This window comes from Apteryx mantelli, chromosome 20 (assembly GCF_036417845.1).
Source record: "Apteryx mantelli isolate bAptMan1 chromosome 20, bAptMan1.hap1, whole genome shotgun sequence".
In the NCBI taxonomy this organism is placed as follows: Eukaryota; Metazoa; Chordata; class Aves; order Apterygiformes; family Apterygidae; genus Apteryx; species Apteryx mantelli.
In genome coordinates, this window is record NC_089997.1 from 9,595,521 (window position 1) to 9,613,473 (window position 17,953).

Consider the following 17,953-nt stretch of genomic DNA (forward strand, 5'->3'; position numbering starts at 1 on the left):
CTGGGCTGCTCAAAACCCATGAAAACTGTCAGGTTACTGCTGCAGTGAGCGCAGTGCTCATCATTCAGAGTAGCACTGTGCATTTCCTTGTATTCCCACCTGTCAACAGCCATCTCTTGCCTTTTCTCTTGTGCTCGGTTATAAGCATTTGGGAAAAGGTCTAGTTTTGTTTGCTGACTTCTCTGTCCTGAGCTTACTAGAAGGGCCCTGGAGTCCCTGACTACGGTTTGTAAGCGCTAAGGTATACAGAAATGTGAATAGATTAAAAAATGGCCAGTGGTTCAGCTCCTTTCAGGTGTTTCAGAGGAGACTTTTGGCCAGAACACAGTAAAGAAAATTGAAAGCCAGAACTAACCTGAGTTGCCATCTTGAGTGTCAGCAATTCATCATTCTTTAAGTTCTTTAAGTTTCTTTCTGGTTCTTCCCTCCTTGGGAGTACGCCTCAAGGTTTTCCTAATGACAAGAAACAAGAAGGATCAGTCACAAACACGCAGAAAATCTGACATGCGCACACTTGATGCCCGCGCAATAACTTTACAAAGGCTCTGCATGTACACAAAAGATTAGCATGCAGTTCTACGATGCAGAAAACAAGGAAGGATCACTGGAATCCAACCATAAAGGTCTACTTGTTTTCACAAGAGGCCCATTCTATTTTAGGCCTGTATCTGTCAGTCTAAAAAGAGATCAGAAAATGGATGCATATTTTAATACAAGAAAAAAAACAGTACTTTTAAATTTAGTTCATGGCCTACTTTGCCTCTCTGTTAACATGTTGATTCATGGCCCAGGACATGGTAAAAAAAAAAGAAAAAAAGAGATCAGCAGAGTAAAAAGCAGGACATCCACAGGGATTCCTGAAGTACATGAATCTATCTTTGCTTTTTATCCCAGAGTTCTCAAAGAACAGGGCAGTAGTACCCACAGGAAGCACCCAGCAGAGAGAATTTAATTTAACGGAGCAAAACAAAGACAGAGGAAACATGGTTGGTAGAAGTTGCTCTAGGGACAGAGAACCAGTTACACTCACAGGTAATGCTGGCACAGGAACAAATACACAAAGAGTTGCCATCACTAAATGCAGCCTGGATTTGAGGAGGCTTCACATCTGTGAAAAGGAAATTCTGGAAGTGGCTCTCCATGAAGGGAGCAGTTCACAAGGGAGCTTAAGTCCATTTATGAAAATGATTCTAGGACACATTTCCCTCTAACAGGTGACTAAACTACAAGACCCAGGAGATTCTCTGGGAGGTGATGAGATGTCAAGGAAAAACAGGCAAACGGCAATCCAAACCTCAGTCACTGGGACAAGCACAGGAAGCTGTACAGCGCCTTTTTAGCCCATAGGCTAACCACCCTGCCCAAGCAAACATCATTCCTTTGTGCATGAGGAACAACAAGATTTAGTAACTGAGGACTAAAAGCACAACAGATTAACAGCTTAGTTGTGCCTATGCGATGGAAGGCATCACACAGTCTTTTTGCATATTTCAACCCCAGCCATTATTTTGGGTAAGTTTTAGAGTGAAAAAGCAAGTCCTCAAACAGCTGTTTGTAAACAGAGTGTCCATTCAAAAAATCACAAAAAGGCAATTCAGAGAATGCAGCATAAGATGTATACAACTTGTGACAGCTATTTCACATTTTCTGAGGAAGAAGATATGTCCTCCCTGCTCAGTGGATGCCTCTAGTATGGTCATACCTATCAATATGTAAGTTATAATTAGAGAAGAAAAAAAAAAGCTTTCTCAGACTGTGGTACTCTGTGGAAGAAGTTACTTCAGCTACATTAGAAGTATTATTTTGCTGTGTGAAATATATTACTTACACAAAAAGAGAAAGATAAATGAATATGTAGATTTTTCTGCATCGCTGAATAACCCAAGATCTTCCATCATCTTCACGTCATGTGCTGGTTTGCAATACTGCTTCTGCAGGACCGATACAGAGCTGCACTTGTAAGAGCAAAGAAAAGCAAGTGCGAAAAAAGGTTTGAAAAAATTAATATAAGCAGTAGGGCATCTTAATATAGAATGCACATAATGACAGAGTCAAACTGACACTTAGCCAGGTTCCTGAAACCTAAAATAAATAAATAAATAATAGTTCAAATGTTCCCTTTTGACAGAGATTTAAGAACAAGTGCTAGAGAATTTGCAATCACACTCTGCACTTAGGTTCATTTTTCCCTCCTCCTGAATGCAGTGAGAAATCCACTTTTGTAGGAGAAAAACAGAAACTCTAAAGATCATAGTCAGATATTAGAAAGAAATTATGGTAGCTTTTAACAGTACTTCAACTGCTCTGCATGGTAGCAGTAAGTCATTCACAGCTAACACCTTCCCCAGATATAGCGACTCTTTATTCTTAACTGTTGCGCAAACTGCGGGCGTTTCTTCCACAGTTGCACCCGTCACACAGGCCACCCCACGGCTGGGACATGCTGCAAATCCTCGAGGAGACAATGCCAGCCTGGGCTGCGCAAAGGCCACGTCAGGAAGGAGGCCGCAGGCAGAGCTGCAGAAACGCCAGGACTCCTTCAGGTGGGCTGCGGCCCCCTCTTCCTCCGTGTCCTGACTCGCCCCTCGCACGAACCGTGTTTCAATGTGCGTCAGCCCAGAACAGCAGCTCATCAGCGCTGAAGGAGCCTCTCACACCGCAGCCACCACTAAGATGGCGCAGTCCCGCCCGGGGGAGGGGTCGCCACTGTGTCACGTGGCCATGGCATTGCCATGGCAATGCCCCCAGTGCAGCCCTCCTGTTGGCTGGCAAGAGGAGGAGGGCGGGGCTCCCTCAGACTGATGTCTATTTCAGCCAATCAGAGTCCAGAATGCAGGGCCCTCAGGGAGGGGAGGAAGGGGTGGGGCCTGACCTGGGGGAGAGGAGAGAGAGGAGAGAAAGAGGGAGCGAGGGGGAGAGGGAGGAAAAGGTGTGACAGAGCAGAGCAAAAGGGAAGGAGGAGAGGAGAGGGGAGAGGAGAGCGGAGGAGCGGGAAAGCAGGGCAGCGCTGAGAGCAGGGCAGAACCACGCAGCTGTGGCGCCCTGCAGCCCCACAGGGCCGGTCGCTCAGGGCAGGGCGCAAACAGCCCCCTCAGGCAGGGCGTCAGGAGCGAGGCAGCTCCCTGCACCAGCAGCCGGCAGGGCAGCTTCCTCCACAGCCAGGCCTGCGCCTGGAGCAGGGCGCTGCGCTGCTCTGCAGCGACCCCTGGGGAGAGGGAGGCCATGCGGTGGGTCCCTTGGGAGCCGGTGGGGAAGAGGAGAGGGAGGAAAGGAGAGAAGCAAGTGGGAGAGAGAGCGGGTGCGAGTGGGTTTGGTGGGGGCTGCAGGTGCGTTCAAATGGCAGCGGGTGCCCTCCCGCCGGGGTGGGGGCAGTGGTGCTGGTGCCTGGGCTGCTTTCCTCCAGGTAGCTCCAGAAGGTGAAACCATGAAATAGGAGAATGTTTGTTGTCCTGGATGTGTGGAGGATTTTCTGGGTTTGTTCAGTATTGGGGAAGGAACCAGACTTCTGAGTTGTGGGAAGGCTTCTCCCTCTGCCTGGGATGTGAGGCCCTGCTGTCTTCAGGTTCATGGTCGCTGCTCCCATGCAATCCTCCCATTAGAAAATGTTGCCAGGAATTCCTTACAGGCTGTTCTCCAATTCCTAAGTGTCATAGGCTAGATGTAGGTAATACCTAGGCAGAAGCTCATGCTTTTTTGGGGTAGTAACTGGTATGTAATGGGTGTTTTGCTCACTATGAGCATTGTGAAGCCACGAGGTGAATCAGGGAGGCCGTTGAGGAGCTGGCTCAGCCTTGGGGGAAGGCAGGGGGAGCTGCAGGTGGCAAGAGCCCCATGGTCAGGGTGTGGGTAGTGAGGTCACCACTGTCTATGAGAGCTATGCCAGAAAGTCACCAGTGTCAAATCAAGTCTTTGTGAGTAGCTGACAGGCCTGGAGGAGGCACATGGCTCAGCTACTGATGATAAGGTCACTTCTGCCTGAGTACCTGATAGGCCATCTGGAGGAAGAAGACTTGGCTGTTGCTTGTGAGGTCACTTCTGACTGATGAACGGATTGGATAGCAGCAGAGATGTGGCCTGAAAGGTGATTGTGAGGTCATTTCTACCTGAGCAATTGATAGGGCCGCAGCAGGTCCATGGCTGGGGTATGAGCTTTTGAGATCACTTCTGTCTCAGAGGCTTATAGGCCAGTGACAGAAACACTGTTCTGCAGGTGACTGTGAGGTCATGTCTTTCTGAGTCCCTGAAAGGCCAGCAGCAAGCACATGACTGGGAATCTACTTTGAGGTCACTCCTGTCCCAGCAGCCTATTGGTCTGCAGCATTAGTAAAGTCTGATTTCCAGGGTCTGTGTGCTGTAGAAATTCCCCCTGTCCAACAGCAGGGAGCTTGTGAGATTTTCCTGCAAGGTCTGTACTGGGTCTCTGTTCTTCATGTGTACACCTGCTTTAATATCGCCTTCGGGGCTGTCACATGTTAGAGGTCTCCGATTCTCTGTCCAAGTATGTTCTCATTGGAGGCTGGGTGCAAAGGCTCTTGGAGGAGACAGAGGTAATGTGAGCCCCAAAGAAAGGCATGAGAAAAATCCCCACAGAGGCCTCTCTTTGGCAGCAGATTGGGCACAAGAGAGAGGGAAGATTTGGCCAGGTGAAGCCCCTTGGGACCACTTCATCTGCTTCCTTGAGGTGGGAAGTGAACATGAGCAGGGCTGAAAATGGATGTTCCGAGAAAGTCCCTTTTCAAAGCCTTTTGGGGGAGTAAAAGGAACTTCCAGGGATGGAGAGTTGGCCTTGCTGTGTTTTCAGGCCCTTGGGGGGCCCTGCTTGGTGCCATGTCTAGTTGTGTCCCCTCTGTGTCCCTGATGCACCATGCTAAGGCAGCAGTGACCTCAGAATCCAGATCCAAGCCATGTGCCTTCTACTGGCCTATCAGGTACTCAGGAAGAAGTGATGTCACAGTCAACAACCAAGCCATGTGCTTGCTCCTTGCCTATGAGGGACTCAGGCAGTAGTGACCTCACAATCGACATTCAAGCCAAGTGCCTGCTGCTGGCCTATCAGGCATTCAAGCTGCAGTGACCTCACAATCAGCATCAAAGCTTCGTGCCTGCTGCTGGCCTATCAGGGGCTCTGGGAGAAGTGACCTCACAATCAACATCCAAGCGCTGTGTCTGCCACTAGCCTATGAGCTATTCCGGGAGCACTGACCTGACAGTCGACGTTCAAGCCCTGTGCCTGCTGCTGGCCTATCAGTTACTGCAGCAGGAATGACCTCAAAAGCACATGTCCCACCCATGTGCCTGCTGCTGGCCTATCAGTTACTGCAGCAGGAATGACCTCAAAAGCACATGTCCCACCCATGTGCCTGCTGCTGGCCTAACAGGCACTCCAGCAGCGGTGACCTCACAATCAGTATCCAAGCCGTGTGCCTGTTGGGAAGGGAAGGGAAGGTGAATAAGTTAAATGCAAAGTGCTCCTGAGAGGATAAGGACAGCATCCCATGGAAGGGGAACATAATGCAGTAATGTGAAAAAAGAAAGGCACAATGATATTCAAAGAGCCTAACACAATGCCGCAGCATTTCTGAATAGAAAACCACTGAGTAAGTGGAAAAGTAAAATACGTGACCATACGTGAAAGTCTAATGGCACTGGAATGCATGAAGGTGTGCAATAGCAGCATGGTGGGGTGGTGTGAGATGCAGCGTCACTAATGAGAAACTGCAGTGAAATGTGTTTGCTGTTTTGCATAAATGATGGTGTGCGATGGACAGGAGTTACAGAGAGATGGCGAGGTGCCAAGTGCCGATGGCCCTGGGCTGTGGTAGTGCTGTGAGCTGTGAGCACTGAGACCCTGCTGCACAGGGGACACCCGTCCCCCTGCCCAGCCTTGAGTGCAGGGCCCCGGGAGTGGTTTGGTCACCTGCGAGGAAAAATCCCCCTCTAGGAGCTGTGCCCAGCAGCCATGTCTGCAAAGGCAGCAGGAGCAGCCCCTGCAGCGCCATCCCTGGGAGCAGGTTTGGGTCTGGAGCTGGCACAGCGGCTCCATGCAGTGACAGTGCTTGGGGAAGCAAGCCCAGAGAGAAACCACCGTCTTCCTGGCTCGGGTGCTGCTGCAGGGAGAGCGCGGCGCAGGCTGCCGAGGTCACGTGGGCTGTGGTTTGTGCACCTGCAGGCAAGGCTTTGATCTCCCGATCAGCCCCTGCGAGGGAATAACGGGCTGTGGGGTGAACATGCTGAGAGTCAGGGGGGTCTGAATGCCTGGGCTGGCCTGTGTGCTGTCAGAGGAGTGAAACGGCCCAGCTCCCTGCTCCTGACCAGGGCACCCACCGCGGGGCTGTCCAGGAAGGGATCGACAAACCCGCACTCACGGGATGGGGCTCTGGCCATGGCAAAGAGGCCTTTCACCGCTGCTGCTCCCGGCACAGCAGGGCTGTAGCAGGGTGAGGGGCTGTTTCTGTTTCCTTCCCTTCCTGACACAGCCCGTCCCAGGGGCAGTCCCAGCTCCACAGTTCCCATGGTGTGGAGACAGCTGGGCACTTGCACCTTGGGCACTCAGGCAAACACAGCGTACGACATGCCCAAAGCTCCCCATCCCCACAGTGGGGTACAAGGGGCGACAGACCCATTTCCCCACCATGATCTGCCCTGTCCCACTGGGCTGGGCCCCACGATGATGCCCCAGAGCAGCGACCGTGACATCCGCAGTGGAGCCGTGCCTCATATATGGTCATGAAGAGCGCTGGAGAAGTTCATTGGAGGGCTGGGCTGTGTCAGAAGGGAGATAAGCCCTGATAATGTCTAAAAAGGTGCCTGCTGCTTCGATTGGCTCTTCCTGCAGCTGAGCCAGCACCTGCAGATATATATTGGCCTCCCGCCTTTGTTGTCCTGTGCGAGTCCTCAGGAGCTGTGTCAGGGAGTGAGGTGCATCAGGGCAGTGCTGTCAGGGCAGGAGGCTGCGGATGGAGGCAGAGGGACTCCTGGTCCGTCGGGTGCTGTGGCTGCTCCTCTGGGTGCAGCTCTGCTGGGGTAAGTGCTGCTTTCTTGTCCCACAGCCCTGGGTCCAATGGGCACCAGTGGGGTCATGGGGATCCCTCTGGAAAAGGGGTTTCATCCCAGAAAGCAGTGAGACATGGGTCAGAAGGATGCTCAAATCCATTGACCCTGTGCCTCTCTGGGTGGGAGAAGGGTATTGGTGCTTCCAGGGCTCGTGTGCTTATGGCAGTCAGTGCCTGGGTGTGCTTATAGACACCTTGTCCTTGGGCACCCTTTGGGGATCCCTGTTCCCCCAGTGCTGTGCCCCAGAGCTGGCAGTGGGTCAGCTGGTGGCTGCAGAACTCAGCGATCCCCAGGACACAGCCAACCCTCAGGGTGCCCAGGAGGGTTTCTGTGCTGTTCGCTGCCCTGGGGTCAGGGTGTGCCTGGCCCAAGGAGGGGCAATTTGTGCCCTGCAGAGAGAAGGGAACAAGGGGATCTGCATCCACAGCACAGCAGAGAGATGTCCTTTGCAGCGGCCCTGGCCAAGGGCAGGGGCTGGGCTCATCCCCGTGGGTGAGGAGGGGATATGGGTTGGGAGGGATCGTGGAGATCATCTCGGTGCTCTCTGGGGACACAGAAAGCCTTGTGGGAGGTGGGTGGGTTTGGGTGGTGCCCAGGGCAGGTGGTGGGCAGGGGGCTGGCGTCCTGGGGAGAGCAGCCTGGGGATTTGGGGCTTCTCACAGAGAACTGGACTGGGGAGGAGCAGGTGCCCTGTGCAGAGCCTGGTGTGGTGTCTCCGTGGACATGTGCAAGGTGCAGGGGGGCTGATGGGGAGCCAGGAGGTGCCAAGGGTTCTGGGGTGGGAATGACCCGGCAGGGCCAGAGCTGGGCATCCCCCAGCCCAGCCCAGTGCAGCCTGCAGGGAGAGGAGGGACCCCGACACTGCCCCTGGGACAGCCCAGAAGGGTGAGGGCTCAAACCCCCAGTGCCTGGGACTCGGCCCTGGGCAGGGGATCCTGCACAGCCGCAGCGCGGGGCCTCGGCACTCTCCTAACCATCCCCGTGTCTGTGTTTGAAGGTGCTGCGGAGGTGAGGCTGGAGGCTGGAGACTCTCCCTGTGCTGGGAGAGTGGAGGTGAAACACCAGGACCAGTGGGGGACGGTGTGTGGTTTGGGCTGGGACATAAAAGACGCTGCTGTAGTTTGTAAGCAGCTGGGCTGTGGATCTGCTCTCAAAGTTCCTCAGTATGGATATTTTGGGCCAGGATCTGGCCCGATTTGGCTTAGCTGGCTTCGCTGCACTGGCACCGAGACTGCTCTGTCTGAGTGCAAACATGCTGGTTGGGGTGGACATGACTGCGTTCATGCTTGGGATGCTGGAGTGATTTGTTCAGGTAAGGAGTCAGCCAATTCCTCACCTTTGGGGCGGGTCCTGGGATCAGGGACTAACTGGGCTGTGCCCTGAAGGACAAATACGTGGGTACCGGAGCAGGCCCTGACGTGGCTACTCTCACAGCCGAGCTGGGACTGTTGCTGCTGCTGTCCCTGGGGAAAGCCCCGGGTGAGCCCACTGCAGCGGTGTGCAGACCCCATCAGGGTCCCGGGGGCCCAGCCACCCTCAGGCAGTGCCTCAGGCTGGGAGATGAATCCCCCACCTTGCCTCTTGGTCTCTATCAATCTCCTCCTGTTCTGCCAGGACCCGGCTGGCAATGCTGGGGGTCCCCGTAACCCAGACACCGGGGACGACTTGCTCAGTACCCAACAGCCAGGGGAACAGCACAAGATGGCCAGGGCCCCTCAGGTCATTCCCCTCACAGACAGGAGTCTCTGGCTGAACCGAAGGGGCTTGTCAGAGAGTAAAAAAGCAGGGCCTGCGGTGGAGGAGCAGGGCGACATGCAGCACCTCGCACGCCATGCCCAGTGCCTCCCTGCGAGGACCAGCCCCATGCAGGCTTGGGGCTTGGCATCTGCAGGGCTGCAGACTGCTCCCTCCCACATCACCGCATGCTCAGGTTGGCCCTGCCGGGTCCCTGGGTCTGAAACAGCCCTGTGGGAACTCAGCCTGTCCAGGCAGCACTGACCCACTGTCCAGCTGCTCCTGCCGGCCCTCGGCTCCCTGTGCTACCCCATGCCACAGGGCTTTGCCAGAACTTGCTGACCCTCGTCTGTGCCTGCTTTTGCAGTGCATGCCAGCGTTGGCCCAGGGCTGCACGCGGATCTCCTGCTCCTCTGCCCAGTCACTGGCCTGAGATGTGCACACCCCCAGCAGTGTGCTGTGGCCTTGCCTGGGGACACCACTCCCTGGGAACATGTTGGAGGGGGGATCTGGCCCCCAAACCAACACAGTTACAGCTGCACCATTTCTGTGCCTGGGACGTGTCTCCCCTCACAGACACCCCAACACCCCAGGACACCCCCAGGAACAGGGAGCATTTTGGGCTGCTCTGAGGTGATTCCCCAGCCTGGCTCTGAGCTCCGCAGCGCCTGGGCCTGTTTCCCTGGTCCAGGCACTGTGGTGCTGGGGGCCTGTGCCGGGCAGTGCCAGGCTTCTGGGGCAGCAGCATTTGCCTGAGCAGTGCCTGTGGCTGTGGGTCCAGGATAGACACAAGCTCTGGAGTGCTGTGTGGGTGTGAGAGAAGATGCAGGTGGGAGCCCTGAAAGGTTTGTGTCATCAACACCCACTGACGGCTGCTGCTGGGATGTTCAGAGGTCATTTTGGATGTGGCTGCCTTGGAAATCATGTGGGATGCAGGTATGTAACTGCTGGAAGCCTCTGGGAACTGCCTGTCATTGGTGTTTTCTCCAGGATTTGTCCAGCTGGTTGGAGGGGCCAGCCCCTGCTCAGGACGTGTGGAGATCAGAGATGGAGACCTGAGGAGAACAGTCTGTGACTCACACTTTGGTGTCAAAGCCGCTGACGTTATCTGCAGGGAGCTGCAGTGTGGCACAGTCCTGTCCATCCCCGGGGCAGCTCACTTTGGAGAGGGGGTCGGTGCCATCTGGGACGAAGAGCTGCAGTGTGTGGGGAATGAATCCCTCCTCTCCTTCTGCCCCAGGATGTCCCTCAGCAACCAGACCTGCACCCACGCGAACGACGCTGGTGTCACCTGCGCACGTGAGCATTCAGGGAGGAGGTGTGAAATGCCTCCTGTGAGCTGTGCACTGCGGGGTAGGGGAGCAGGGGAGTGATGGTGCTGAGCATGGTGTGAGTGCGGGAGGGGTGGAGTTGTTCGTAATCTTAAAATGATGTGGAAGGAGCAGAAAGGGCTGCTATCCCTTTGGCATCTCCTTCAACACCTGAGGGTGCAAGAGCACAAAGCCATCCTCACTTTTTCTCCTCTTTCCCCAGAGTACACAGGATTCAGGCTGGTGAATGGCAGCACGGTGTGTTCAGGGCGGGTGGAGATCCAGGTGCTGGGGACCTGGGGAACCCTCTGTGACTCTCACTGGGACATCTCCGACGCCCACGTTCTCTGTCATCACCTCAACTGTGGATTTGCTGAGTCTGTTCCTGGAGGAGGGTATTTTGGGAGAGGAACCGGCCCTGTCTGGAGAGACACCTTCCACTGCGAGGGGACCGAATCCCATTTGGTACAGTGCCCTGTGACTGCCCTGGGGGCCTCCCCATGCTCACATGACAACGTTGCTGGTGTTTTTTGCTCAGGTGAGTGCAGGGAAAATGGAGGATTAACTAAACTTGCCCCTTGTGTGTGACATGGCAACCCAAAACTGGGGAGCCCATGGCAATGACAAGCTGAATGTTCTTCCTGGAGAAACCCTGGCTTCCCATGGAGGGGTTCAAAGGGCTTTGCCTGCTCAGGTCTCTGCCTCCCCAGGGCAGCTGGTTCAGGTCTCAGAGACTGCCGCCAGGCCTGGGCTCCTCCGCTCCCCTCCTGCAGCACAGGCACAGGATGGGGCTGTGGGACACAGCTCCACTCAGTGCAGCTGTGAAGGACCCCCCGCTCCCTCCTGCAGCACACAGCCCCGTCCCAGACCACAGAGAGCCCTGCAGACCCTGATCCCACCGCCTGCAGGGGCTGCTGTGGGCGCGTCCAGCAGGAGCAATCCCTGAGGCCGAGCTGCAGAGCGGGGCTGGGATTTGCCCTTGCTTCTTGTCAGTATGAACCCCAAACTTGTCCTGTTTTGTAAGAAAGGCCTTCGTGCTTCTGCTTCCTGCCCAGGACACAAGCTCCACATCCCTGATCCATAGGGATGCAGAGGGGTAGAGACTTGTGGGCTCTCCCCTGGGTGTCTCATCAGGGGCCAGTCCCAGCGTGGAGATGGAGCAAGGCTTGTGCTCATCCTGTCCATCACCCAGGCCATTGCACAGGCCACTGCTTCCTCCTGCTGAAGCTGCTCCACATTCATCATTAAGGGCATATCTGGTGGCTCTGGGATTTGCCCTCACCTCCCATGCTTCCCCATCCCTGTCCCTTCCTGAGAAATGACATTTGTAGTCAGCAAGGTTTAGTGACTGGAGGGAAAAAAAAAAACCTTGGAAAACTTCCATCCTCAAGTTCCTCACTGTGAGCCGGCTACAGATGGGTAAGCCCCCGAGTGTCCCAAGGCATGAGAAATGGGAGACACATGGCAGGGTGCAGGGGTCCCTGGTGTCACAGAGGGTCCAGGGCATTTTGCCTGTCTCTGAGCAGGATCCTCTGAATCCCTGTGGCTGGTGGGTGGAGGGAGCCGCTGTGACGGGCGAGTGGAGATGCTGCTGCACGGGACGTGGGGCAGAGTCCTGGATGACCAGTGGGATGTGAACGATGCCAGCGTGGTGTGCCGGCAGCTCCAGTGCGGAGAGGCAGAGCGAGCCTACAACCCGCCAAAGTCTGAGCGAGGGACGGGCCCCGTGGGGCTGAGAAGGGTCCAGTGTGCAGGGAAGGAGACTCGCCTGACCCTCTGCAACATCTCCCTGCCTGAGGCAGTGCCGGAAGGAATTGCGGAGGATGTGGGAGTGGTTTGCTCAGGTGAGTCGCTGACAGTCCCCAACACACTGTGCTCCCCAGGGCCGGGAGCCCCTGACAGCTGGGGTTTCTCCCGGCTGCAGGGAGCCGGCGGGTCCGGCTGGTGAACGGGGCAGGGCGCTGTGCCGGGAGAGTGGAGATCTACTACAAGGGCACCTGGGGGACCGTCTGCGACGACTCCTGGGACCTGTCCGACGCCACCGTTGTTTGCCGCCAGCTGGGCTGTGGGGTGGCTGTGGAGGCGGCCGGCTCTGCTCATTACGGGGAAGGCTCCGGGAAGATCTGGCTGGACGACGTGAACTGCTCCGGGGGTGAAGCTGCTCTCTGGGACTGCCCTGCCGAGGCCTGGGGGCAGCACGACTGCATAAACAAAGAGGATGCAGGAGTCGTCTGCTCAGGTCTGTGTGGGGAGCAGTGGTGGGAGCCTGGTGCCCAGGAAGATAGGGATACAGGGAGAGCAGGGCATGGCCGAGCCTGCCCCTGGCTGCCCTGAGCCCCCTTCCTGCCCCCATCCTGGGAACATCCGTGCACAGTCCTCACTGGAGCTAGTCAGGGTTATAGGGAGAGCACAGACGTCCCCAGGACTTAGAGGGGAGGGTAGTGCTGCACGTTGGGGACTTCTCTCTGCTCCCTTGGTGAAACAGTGACTTGCTGGCAGTGCCCTCTGCCTGTCTGAGCCCTGGGGTGTCCAGAAGAGTTCCTGCTCCTTGCAGTAAGCCTTCCTGCCCATGGATGCCATAGAATAACCTGGGGGATTTTCAGGGATGCTTCAGGTTTCTCTCTCCTCACCCCAGGACCAGCTTGTTCCCCCCACTTTGTGCCTTTCCTTCCAGAGTTCACAGCCCTGAGGCTGGAGAAGAGCGACGGCTGCTCTGGGCGCCTGCAGGTTTTCTACAATGGGACATGGGGGAGTGTTTGCTCCAACTCAATGACTCTTGACACCGCATCCCTGGTGTGCAAACAGCTGGGCTGTGGAGATGAAGGGTTCATTGAAACAGTCCTGCCATATGGCAGGGTATCTGGCCCCGCATGGCTGGATCGTGTTCAGTGTGGGAAGATGAACAGCTCCTTTTGGCAGTGCCCCTCTGCTCCCTGGAAGCTGCAGTCATGTGATGACCAACGAGAAGAGACTCACATCACCTGCAGTGGTAAGGCTGGAGCCACCTGGGCACAAAGGCTCACAGCAGGTCCTGCTCCCTGTTCAGCAAGGTGCAATGCAGAGAAAGAGCTTGGAGTGGCTTTTACGTTCCATTTTGGACCACTGTGCTGTCAGTGACACAAACAAGACTTCATCTCTCAGAGTGACACGTGTCCATCAGCAATAGCTGTCCTGAGTTCCCTGCGTAGCCCAAGGAGGGGCAGAGGCACCTCCAGGCAGGGTCTCCTCCAGCTCCCCTTGGACACCTCTTGGAGGTGCCTGTTGCTCTCTGTTGCCCATAGAGAGGGCCCAGACAACCACCTTTTAGCTTGGGAAGTCCATGCAGAGCATCCTGCTCATGGCTGTGTTTTGCTGAGGGAACGGGAAGGGGGAGAGTGAAACCAGTCCTGGTGGCTGAGGGTTATGTAGGAAACAGGCAGCGTGCAGGGCACTGCTGGCAGCAGAGCTCAGAGAAGCCTCCCCTCTGGGAACATCCTTCTGCTCCTCTGCTAACCAGGGAGCCTTTGGGGGTGAGCAGCCAGGGGTAAGCCTTCAGTGCTGTGCTGTTCTACCCTGAATTACCAGGGATCCAGCTGTGTCCATGAGCAAGGAGGCACTGGGAGGTTCAAGCACAGGTCAGTCCTGCTCCTGTCCACATGACTCCCATGAAGCAGCCCCTTCACCGCAGCATTTCCTTCTGCAGGGAGACGACCAGAAGCCACTCCAGCCCCGGTGGCCGAATGCCCCAACTCTACGAGCTGCACAGGTAGCTGCTCCTCCATGTGCCCTTCTCGCTTGGCCAGGCTCTCCCAGCTGCCCCAGTGACATGGGGGGTTCTGCCTTTTCCAGAGATGGAGAAGATTCGTGCTGTGGGAGGAGAGGACGGGTGCTCAGGCAGAGTGGAGGTTTGGCACTGCGGCTCCTGGGGGACGGTGTGCGATGGCTCCTGGGACATGAAGGATGCTGAGGTTGCCTGCAGGCAGCTGGGCTGTGGCCCTGCAGTGTCTGCCCTGCGGAAGGCTGCATTTGGGAAGGGGACAGGTCCCATCTGGCTGGAGCAGGTGGAGTGCAGAGGGACGGAGCGATCTCTCTGGGACTGCTGTGCCCAGCCTGGGGACAGTGGGGCCTGCCAGCACAAGGAAGATGCTGCTGTGAATTGCTCCGGTGAGTAGCAGTGCTTCGTCCCCTTGTTCCAGGACATGTTTCCCCAGCTGGGTCCTCACAAGGCCCCAGAGCTCCTCAGAGCAAGGACGTCCCTGGGGAGGTCAGGTGTCTGGTGTCAGGTGGGGAGCAGCTGTTGTGGGGCTGGGTGTCCTCAGGCCTCTGCCCGTGGGACTCCTGCAACCCCTGTAAGTGCATCCCCTGGTCTGCCAGTGCTGTCCTCCCCATGGCCCAGAGCAGAGGACCCTGGGCCTGTCACGGGGACCCAGAGAAGGACAGTTCAGATGGGACTTTAAGGGGATGTCCATGCACGCACACACACACACACACACACACCCCTCTATCTCTCTCTCTGCTCTGCAGCTGCACCGAGGACAACAACGTCACCTCCTCGAGCAGGTAACCTCCCCTCCTCCCTGGGGTTGATCTCTCTGGGGCCAGGTTGTGACCTGCAGCCCGAGGGAAGGGGCTCTGTGCTGGGGTGTGAAGCCCCGGATAGGAGGCCCTGGAGTGGGAGCGGGTGTCTTTGGGGAGGGCTGTGATTCAGTCAGCAGGGTGGGAACTGCCCCATGACCCAACCCTGTGCCCCCACCCCCTGCTGCCGTGTGAGTGGGGGCGGGGGTCAGGACTGGGATGTCCCTGGACCCCCACATCCCCCAGGCCAGGGGCTGCCTCGTCCATGTCCCCGCCCATGCAGATCTCACCCAGGGCCGTGCGAGGGACAGCAGGAGAATCTCGGTGCCTGTCGTCATCTGCATCATCCTGGGGGCCCTGCTCTGCCTGCTGCTGGCCCTCCTGGTGGGGCAAGTGCGAAGTGCCAGGGCTCAGCGCAGAGGTGGGTCCTTCCCCATCGGTCCCAGGGTGGGCGATGCCTCTTGACAGCCCCGCGGGTGCTGTGGGGTTTCTGTGAGGGGCACAGATGGAGCTGGGGTGGGGGTGCTGCCTCCTACCCTATTCCCTGCCCCTCCACTGTCTATCTGTGGGACAGCAGCAACCAGGGGAGGAGAGAGTTCAGATGCAGGAGGAGATGGTGGTGGGTGAGGAGAGAAATGGCAGCAAGAGGCCGGGGGAGACGGGAGCAGCAGGAGACATCTGAGGATGCTGCTGGATGTGCTCTGGGCAGCGTTGGAGGGGAGGCTGTGGGGCAGGAGCGATGCCAGGAGGAGCCCAGGGCAGGGGGTCTCTCAGTGCGGGTGTCCGGTCCCCAGGCTGCTCTCTCTGCCCAGCCCTGCCCACCCATGGCAGGGCAGGGCCGTCTTATGGACCCATCTGGCAGAGAGCGGGGAGCTCCCCGGGGAGAGGAGCTGTGGGAGCTGCTCCAGGGTCAGACCACGGACCGGACTCAGGGCTAAAAGGGTCATGGGGCTGTCTCTGAAGGGACAGGGTGAGGGTGACGTTGTCCCAGACCATCTCCACAGGGACGTTGCTGTCACTGGGGACGTGGCAGTGGTGCCTGGACAGAGCAGTGGGGCTGGGCTGTGGGGTCAGTGCTGGTCTGGTCTGGGGGGAAGGGCTGGGTGACCACATCGGAGTCTGGTCTCCTGTCTCCATGTCCCTGTGCTGACCCTGCCTCTGTTGCCAGGCTTCAGGAGGTCTCTGGAGCCCTTCTCTGAGGCCATGTACCAGGATATCGACTACGGCCTGACTTGGGAGAAGCAGGCGAGGTTCGGTCGCTCAGGTCAGTGTGGGTCCACTTTGGAGGGAGCACGTCTGCAGGGCCCTTTCCCCCAGCCCTGACCCAGGACAGGACCTTGGCAGCACCCAGACCAGTGGTCCCCATAGCACTGGGCCACGGGGTCTGTGGGGAGAGCAGCCCAGTGAGGACCTTCCTCCCCACCAGCTCTGCCCATCCCAGCCCAGGGCACAGCTCCTCCCTGCCTGCCGGGCTGCCTGTCCAGGGTTGTACCTGGTGGGTGAGGGAAGGGGCTGTCCCAGGGCAGCTCCGAAAGGCCCTTTGAGACGGGGTTTGTCCCATGGGAGCAGGACGAGCCCCGAGCCCTCCTCCCCGCGCAGTCCCTGCTGTGTGGGTCCCTGTCCCCAGCAGTGCTGGCCATGAGCAGGGTCAGCAGGGTTCACCCCAATGACACCTGCTGCTCCTCTCACCAGGCTCCTCTTTGGAGGGGTCCCTGACCAAGCTGCAGCCCGAGCCTGGGGACAGCGAGGAGGAGGATGGTCCTGGGTCAGCACCAGGTAATGGAGGGTGAGGCAGAGGAAGGGTTGGTCTCTCCTCCCTGTAGCTGTGTGACCAAGAGCGGTGTCACTGAGTGTCACCATCAGGGTGGGGAGGAATCACCCTCGGGAGTGACTCCAGAGCCATGCAGAGCATGTGAGGGTCTCACATGCCCATCTGAGCTGGGTGCCTGCAGCCCTGAGCCCTGCGGGTTCACAGGGGGACTTCCCAGGCTCAACCTGTCCCTGCCTCCGGCAGGCCCCAAGCTCACCCTGAGGCACTGACATCTCCTTGAGCACACAGGGAGTCTCCATAGCCGGCTCCAGTGCAGATCCCAGCACTGCTGACCCTGCAGCTGGGCAAGAGGGATCCCTGCTGCCATATGCACGCTCCCACAACCCCGGGGGAGGTGGGACGGATGCTGAGTCTCCTGTGGCCCTGCCAACACCAGTGTCTCAGCCCCTCATTCCTGCACGGCCTTCCTTCCTCCGCTCTGCAGGAGGGCTCTTCTCATTGCCACCAGCTCCCCTCTCCTTTCAGATGTCCCCGTCCTGCCCAGAGGTGACCCAGCAGATGGCTATGATGATGCCAGAGAAGTCTCTGACCCCGGGGAGGATGTTGTTTCTGGGCAGCGAGACTGGGAAGTGCCCAGGGAAGCAGAGGAGGGAAACAGGCCTGGGGAGGCTCAGAGAGGTGAGGGGGAAGTGCAGTGCTGCCGGCTCCTGGGGTGCCGTCCCCAGTGCCCAGAGAGTCACTGCATTCTGAGAGCCCGACCTCCCAGGACGGGGAGGGAACCTGCGCCAGGAGTTTTCCTGCTATGGAAACTGGGGTGGGATAAGGGGCTGGACATCTCGGGACAGTAAGAGGAGGGAGAGGAAGGGGATTTACAGCCCAGGAGGGGCACGTGCATGGGGCCAACTGCAATGCACCGGCCTTGCTGCTTCCAGAGGGGAGTCTGCACTCCTGGGGAAGTGACGGGGCCCCAGGAGCCAAGAGAGATGCCCCATCCCTGCTTCCCGCAGACACGGGGTACGATGATGCTGAAGAGGCGTCTCTGACACATCCCCATGAGGACACCAAGGCTGTGAGACTGGACCCTGGTGCCCAAAGGTCCCTGAGCCCGGGGCCAGAAGAGCCCACCCCTGCCATGTGGTTGGGTGCACCTGGGATGGAAGAGAGTTCTGTGCAGCTGGGAGAGCCGTGAGTGCCAGAGACCAGTCTCCCTTCTCCCACTGGTAGCAGAAAGAGCTGGGCATTTTGTCTATTTTTATTCATCTACTTCTATGCCATGCATTGGTATTTGTTCTTATTAAAAGCATTTGGGAGTTTGATCCAGAGCTGGTGCTTCCCTCTCCAGGTGTCAGGGTGTCTCCCCAAGGCTGATCAGGGAGGGTGAAGCACCAAGAACCAGCAGTGGGGAAGGGGCACGTCTCGGGACCAGCAGGCTCTGAGACAGGCTGTGCGCCTGCAAGTGCCCGTGGACCCTGGAGTGTGGGAATAGTGAACAGTCCAGCTGGAGGATATTCCTGCTGGCAGAGACATTTCC

At 57.4% G+C, this 17,953-nt stretch overlaps 1 protein-coding gene across 1 annotated transcript in view; it reads left to right on the forward strand.

Annotated features, from left to right (window-relative positions):
- The first annotated feature begins 6,667 nt into the window (after positions 1-6,667).
- The window catches only part of LOC136993786 (scavenger receptor cysteine-rich type 1 protein M130-like), an 88,771-nt gene continuing 77,485 nt past the window's right edge, over positions 6,668-17,953 (forward strand). The window contains exons 1-3 of the mRNA XM_067308732.1: positions 6,668-6,723; positions 7,983-8,365; positions 9,778-10,086. Of these exons, the coding sequence (XP_067164833.1) occupies positions 6,668-6,723; positions 7,983-8,365; positions 9,778-10,086 (748 nt within the window). The remainder of the gene's footprint in view (positions 6,724-7,982; positions 8,366-9,777; positions 10,087-17,953) is intronic.